We start from the raw sequence: 7,681 nt of genomic DNA, 5'->3' as shown, positions 1-7,681 counted from the left end.
GGATTTCCTAATATTAGGTTGAGATTTTAACGTCTTCGGTTGAAGTGTAAAACTGAAGATTTCCTGGCGTCAAATGTTAAGTTTATTGAATTGCATAGCTCCATAAAATCTTTAATTTTTTGTTCAAGTGTGTTTCTAGCCGTCAGGAAGTCTCTATGAAAGGTTATTAGAAAGAAATCATCAGCGTACTGAAATAAAATACTATTATTGTCATTGATTGTGTCTAGGTCAGCTGTGTATAGGTTAAATAATATTAGACTAAGGCAGCTGCCTTGGCTTACACCTTTTTCACATTGACTGAAGTGTTGAAGTCTTCTATTTGAAAGAAAATTAGTAATAAAGTTATTATATAAATGATTAAAACCGCAGTCTATCAGTACTTTACCTAAAATTGGAACGTTTACAGAGTCAAATGCCTTACTAATATCTAAGACAGCTGCTGCAACTTGAAATCCTTGGGCCTTCAAGTTAGTAATGTTATTGATAACTTCATTGATACAGTTTGCTGTCGAGTGATTACGCCTAAATGCGTATGATCTCTTTGGTAATAAATTGAATTTATTTATATGTGCTTCCATTTTATCTTTAATAAGACCTTCTAGACATTTAAACGTTACACTTAACAAGCATATTGGTCTATTATTTGTGATTAAGGAAGAGTCCAAATTTTATTTTGTTACTGGGGGTAATTTTTATATTTCTCCAGGCATCCGGAATGAGTCCGTTGTTCAAAATCACATTTTTCCCCTGGTGGAAGGGTGAGCAACATATTGTAAGAGATTCTATCTAGGCCTTTGGCCGAGTGCAAGCTGCGTGTTTTTAAGAATTGAAGGAGGACACCTGAATTAAAATTGGCTTACTTGTATATTGAGTGTGGGTAACGTTAATTGAATGCATTTATTGGTATCCGGTTTGGAAGCTATTTGCTGCAGAAAGTTAACATGATCTTGTTCGTTAAATTGGGTATTGGATGGTTTAATTTGTTTGTACTTCCTCAGTGATTTCATTGTTGCCCATAATTCTTTGGGGGATGCCGAGTTTGATAAGTTTTCAATAACTTTGTTGAAATTCTCCTTTCTGACTTTATAAATATGAGCGTTGAGTTTTTTGTTGATGTCAAAATAGATTAGAGCATCAGACAATAATTTAGTTTTAAAATATTTCTGTCGGCTGGCATTACGCAATCTTAATAATCTTTCGCAATTCATGTCCCAGAATTTGTTGGGTACATATTTGTTATGTATGTATATGACCCATCTCTAAGAAACTGTTATCGTCGCACTGTTAAAAGGTCTGTTAACAGCTGTACTCTCAGTCGTTCTACTAATTGCTTCGGAACAACATCGGACTCCCCTGCTACAACTACGAGGGATTTCTACTACTGGACTTCTACTACTACTACTACAACAACTACATATCCCAGAATTCTACTGTACCATTATCTATTAATAAACCATATATATATAAGTTTCCACAAACACAAAATTGGCGACGAGGATGGGATAATTCGTCAAACTATATATATGTCGTGTAAAGTTACAATCGAGCAAGCGGAAGCGAACAAAGAGACGCCAAAACCACATGCGTGCTGGCGCTAAGTTTATTGGAATAAAGAAACGGTACTTTTCCAACGCGCGCATTCGCAGACAGACGCGCTACGACTACTGCAATTTGAATTGATGCTCACACACACACACATACGATCGAATTCAACTACTAATGTCTGATTTGGAATCACATGAGGAAAAGCCCTCCAAAGTGAATACTGCTACAGAACGCAAAACAACAAATAAATCAGTGATAATGTCTGGAGTGGGTCAGTTAGAACCATTTGACTTAAATCACCCAAACAAATGGACAACTTACAAGCAGCGTTTTGAGCTGTATCTTCTGGTCAATGACGTTTTGGAAGAAGCACGGAAGAAGGCTGCATTGCTTACGCTGGCTGGCGCTCCACTGTTCGAGCTTCTAACGTCATTGGCATCTCCTACAGGTGAGTGATTTGAGTTTATCGGAAATATATGAAATACTCAACCAACATTTGTCTCCATGTCAATCGGAAATTGCGGCCTACTACCAATTTCACAAGCGAGACCAACTAATTGATGAATCGGTTGCGAACTACATGGCTGCACTTAGGACTCTCGCTGTCGACTGCAAATTCGGAGCTGCTTTGGATCGCATGTTGCGTGATCGCTTCGTATGTGAAATGAAGGATGAGGGTCTCCAGAAGAGTCTGCTAGCAGAGGCAGATTTAACAATTCAACGCGCGATGGATCGCGCCACATCTAGTGAGGCCGCTGCTCACAGCGCTTGGGTCATGCGAAATACAGCTGAGAGCACTGAGTCGATACACGAAGTGCAGACCAACGCGATCCGTCCAAGCCGACCCAATCAGCACCACCAGCTATGCCCACATCGGAACACTGTGTGCCATGCCTGTCACCGAGCAGGCCATCTTCAACGAGTCTGCCGGTCTGTAAGAGACCCGGGTAGTAAAACATTCAACACATCGAGTGGCCATGCCTCCTACCGAGGACCACACAAGCAAAACCCGAATGAAGAATACAGTGTCCACAGCATACTACCGTTGATTTGCCCAAAGGAAATCGTTACAATAATTATAAATAAACGAAAATGCCAATTCGAAGTGGATTCGGGGTCTGCGATCACTATGATAGACGAAGCCATGTTTCGTTATATCTGGCCAACCGATAGACCGAATATTGTTCTCTAGAGTTTACGGATTACCAGAAAAACCGAATTCCAGTTATTGGCATCGTGGATACATCTGTCCAGTACGATAATAAATACATTCCGAATCTTCCACTGGTTGTTACATCAAGCGGTGGATCGAATTTACTTGGACGCAACTGGTTTATGCCCTTAGGCATCAGCATAGAAGGAATACATGCCATTAACGCTAAACTTAGCATCGAGGCAACTCTGGCGAAGTATAAGGATCTGTTTTCGTCGGAATTAGGCCGTTTCGGGGGCCACCTGTGTCATTACATATCAATACTGATGCAACACCAGTCCGACTGCCAGCAAGACGCATTCCATTTGCAATTCAAGAATTATATGAAGAAGAAATAGACCGTCTGTGTTCCCAAGGAATCCTAGTACCCATTGAATACTCCGACTGGGCGACTCCTACAGTGCCAGTAATTAAAAAGGATGGTACTATTCGCATATGTGGCGACTACAAGTCTACAATTAATAAAGTGATTAAGCAACACGGACATCAAATTCCTCCAATGAATTCATTATTAGCATCAGTTGAAGGAGGATCCATATTTGCGAAAATCGACTTGGCTCAGGCGTACCAACAACTAGTGGTAGATGAGCAGTCTGCGTTGATGCAAACTATATGTACACACAAAGGTTATTTCAAAGTAACCAGACTACAATTTGGAATTTCTTCAGCCCCGGGCATATTTCAGAGCTGCATCGAACGTATATTGCAGAACGTTTCTGGTGTTTTACCCTACTTCGATGACATAATTGTTATGGGAAAATCAGAGGAAGAGCTAGCGGTGCATCTTAATGAGGTGCTTTCAAGATTTGATAAGGCCGGACTACGCCTACGCAGAGACAAGTGTCAATTCGGAGTTCCATCAGTAGAATTTTTAGGTTTTAAAATCGATGCACTGGGTATAAGACCGTGTGCCAGTAAGGATAAGAAACAATTACAAGCATTCTTGGGACTCATCAATTTTTACCACGCATTCCTGCCACATAAGGCAACCGTTGTTGAACCGCTTCACCGTCTACTGGATAAAAAATGCGCCATGGGTATGGGCCCATAAACACCAATATGCCTTCATGAATCTAAAAAATCTTGTAACTTCACAAAATGTGCTAATGCATTTCGATGGCAAATTGCCAGAATCGTTAATCTGCGATGCATCTCCGTACGGAATTGGAGCGGTGCTGAGCCACAAACTTCAGGATGGATCAGAGAAGCCTATTGCCTTCTATTCTAGAACTCTCTCCAAGACAGAAAGAAACTACTCGCAAATCGACAGAGAAGCCGTTGGGCTTATATCAGGCGTTAAAAAATTTCAAAATTATCTATATGGCCGTTCGTTTACTCTCGTCACAGATCATCGCCCATTGCTCGGAATATTTACAACGGCCAAGGCAACTCCAAATGTAATTTCCACACAGATGCTTCGAAGAGCAATATTCTTGAATGCCTATGACTTTACACTAATTCACAGACCTGGATCAAAAATGGGCAATGCCGACTTCTTAAGCCGATGCCCATAACCACAACAAGGCGAAGGCAGCACTACAGAAGAAGTGTTAATGATTGAATGGGCTGGAACACCACTTGTCAGCGCTCAATCTCTAGCATTACAGACTAAGAAGGACGCGCATTTATCAAAAGTTCTGAACTGGGTGTTAAGGGGATGGCCCAATGGAAAAGTTGATCGTTCAGATCAGCTCTACTCGTATTTTTCTCGCCGATATGTGCTTTCAGCAAACAAAGGAATTCTTGTATGGGGCAACCGGGCTGTAATTCCCGAACCATCTAGACCGGCTTTACTACAAGTGTTGCATGCTTCACACCCAGGGATTGTAAAAATGAAAGCCATGGCTCGAAGCTATGTTTGGTGGCCTAATATTGATGCTGAAATAGAGCTACTTGTGAAACGTTGCAATCTCTGTCAGCAAAACCAAAACGAACAGCCTCATGCAACTACACATCGTTGGGAATCTGCCAGACAACCTTGGTCACGCCTTCATATAGATTGGCTGGCCCCTTTTAATGGGAATACCTTCTTACTAGTCGTGGATTCATTTTCGAATTGGCTAGAAGTCTCTGTTGTGAAATCTACATCATCTGCTGCTGCTATTAAATTCTTGAGACAGCTGTTTGCAACGCACGGATTACCGGACGAAATAGTGTCAGATAATGGCACTGCATTCACGTCTGAAGAATTTAGGATCTTTATGAAAAACAACGTGATTCGACACATTCGGTCGGCTCCATTTCATCCTGCCACAAATGGGCAAGCCGAGCGCATAGTACAAAGTACCAAGAATTACCTGAAAAAGTTTGACAGAAATCTTAACATAGATCTCGCACTGGCGCGGTATCTTTTAGCCAATATACTACCCCCTCACTCCACGACAAATCGTACCCCTGCAGAACTACTATGTAATCGAGAGCTTAAGTCATATATCGACAAAATTCAACCCAAGGAAATAATATACGGAAAGGTCTACGACCCAACAAATGATAAGCAGTTTTCTATTGGTGCTCCGGTTTGGGTCCGTAACTACGCCCCCGGTCCGAAATGGATAGAAGGCGAAATTGTGGACCAAACAGGTCCCATTTCATACAACGTTCGTTTACATGATCGCCGTATTATTAAACGTCATTTCGACCAACTTCGCCATCGGGTTCCGCCTGTCAAATGTACTCAACACACGGAATCAATCGATCTACCTGCTGAAGATGCAGTCTCGATATCTGATGATATACCCGACTGTCCTGAATTGTCTGAACCGGCACCATTGTCCCCAGCTCCAGTGACTCCTCGCAGATCGAGTCGGAAAAGACAACCCCGGAATTCTTTAACCCATCTGGGTGTTAAGGGGTGTTATGTATGTGACCCATCTCTAAGAAGCTGTTATCGTCGCACTGTTAAAAGGTCTGTTAACAGCTGTACTCTCAGTCGTTCTACTAATTGCTTCGGAACAACATCGGACAACTTATTAGATAGTTAAATTTGTCAACATTGGACAATGAGTTGTCTGCATGTACCATATTTGTAAATGAAGTAATAAATTTTTTGAATTCCCCATATTTGCCGTCGAATTTAGGTAATTTGAGGGATGGAATCCGATTATGAAGTCCCCCATGATAAGTCGATGAATTAAAGAAACTAAGTTCTTCTGGTTTTTCCTTTTTACTTGCGCCAATGCGCCGTAATATGATTGCCTTTGTTTCGATAAAAAGATTTTCTATCTCTGCCCGATTCGCGTCTGCTGGATCTAGCTTCTTAATATTGGTTAGAACTTGTAATGCTTGTTTAAAATACGACTCAATAATTTGAGACTGACAATCTAAAATAATAGGGTCATTTTCAAGATCGATTCTAGCTCTTAAACTTTGAATGTTAGATTGCAGTTGATTCCGTTGTTGTCTGAGAGGTAGAAGCTGCGTTTCATTTGGTGGAGACATTTTGGGCCCTTAACGAAAGAAATGTAGCAAGTTAAAAATGAATTAAACGTGAGCTAAACGAGTTCTAGTTTTAATAAAAACACTCAAATGCATTAAGTTTCACTCAAGAGCTTAATAAGGTAGATTTAATATGTAGATGGTTTCTCTATATGACAGTTTGAGTACTTACTCCGTTGTGCTTAATACTTAATAGCACGTGTTAAAGCTTACGAGTGTTTTAATGTGAGTGTAAAGCATGAGAAAGCTTTACGATCGCTAATGAGTGGCAATTGAGTCAAAATTTGAGTGGAAATTGATACTGTTTATTTACACACTCCAGTTGACTTAGGTTATGATAGGGCTCCACGTAAATGTCCACGATGATGTCTTGAAAATCCCAATGATGAAGAAGTCCGATGACGACTATCCAAGATGATTATGTAACGATGAAGAAGTCCAATGATGAATGTCCAAGATGATGTAACGACGAATGCAATATAATGAACGAATAAACGACTTTATATAGTTTTTTAAGTTTTTATGTTGGGACTTGCGAAGTGCAAGGTCGCCAATGTTTGATCTGCCCAGTTGCAGATGGTACAAAACTCCAATGCTCAATAGCATGTGGTGTGGAGTGAGAAAAATAAGTCTTCTCCTCTTCGAATTCCAGAAAAGAAGTCATTTTTATATTTCGTTTTCATGAGTTAGAAGCTCTTCATGAGCCATGTAACAGAAGCTTTTAGAACATGTTAATATAAATACAGTGGTAGAAATTCCGCTAATCTTAAACAAATAATATAAGAAATTTAATATATACAAATCTAAGTTAACAATGACGTCTCCTCCAACAGTGGTGTTTGAATTTTTTGTGTCTAAAGGCACTGCCCATGAAGTCCTCTGACACTGAGCCATCTGTAAAAAAAATTTCCTTATCCTCCCCTCGGAGTGTGTTAAGTTTATCTCCGAGTAGAGCAGAAATAGTTTCTTTATTGGCAGATTTTTTATTATGGCAGGTTCATTGAAGAAGTTAGGGTCAAATGTAAATTTATGTGATGAGGGTCTGTTAATGTTAATATTTGCTATAGTGTCGAATATCTTTGTAATCAATGTATACTTTTCCATAGCTAGTGTTTTTAGCCATGAAATTGTTAAATAATAAATTGGCTGCTGGAAGCCCAAAGACAAAAATTTTGGTACTTTCTTTTGCTGTTGCAAATTTCATTCTGTACTCAGGTGCAATTCCGCAGCTAGATAAAATATAATGTTTATAGGTGAAGATCTAATAAGCATGCATATTCGTATTTAGGTTCGACAAAAGCTTTGAAGAAATTAAGGGTTTGGATGGTAAACTCCGAACCTACAAAACGCTCAACATCTGTAGAAAAATATTAGACTTATTAGAGTTGGATAATCGTGATTTACTATGATTTTGCAGGGGAATCTCTGTTTGTACTAATTATTCTTACCTAGATAGTTAACTTGATCAACATCTCTGATTGAGGGATT

General features: G+C 39.9%; 1 protein-coding gene across 1 annotated transcript; it reads left to right on the top strand.

Annotated features, from left to right (window-relative positions):
• Positions 1-2,125: 2,125 nt before the first annotated feature.
• On the top strand, positions 2,126-3,096 carry LOC137578687 (uncharacterized). The gene is made up of 2 exons (XM_068292257.1): positions 2,126-2,479; positions 2,719-3,096. Exons 1-2 carry the CDS (start codon positions 2,126-2,128, stop codon positions 3,094-3,096), a joined length of 732 nt encoding a protein of 243 aa, XP_068148358.1.
• The last annotated feature ends 4,585 nt before the right edge of the window (positions 3,097-7,681 follow it).

Source organism: Drosophila tropicalis, unplaced genomic scaffold, assembly GCF_018151085.1.
Source record: "Drosophila tropicalis isolate 14030-0801.00 unplaced genomic scaffold, ASM1815108v1 contig_64, whole genome shotgun sequence".
Classification (NCBI taxonomy): Eukaryota; Metazoa; Arthropoda; class Insecta; order Diptera; family Drosophilidae; genus Drosophila; species Drosophila tropicalis.
This window is presented reverse-complemented; position numbering and strand designations above follow the sequence as displayed.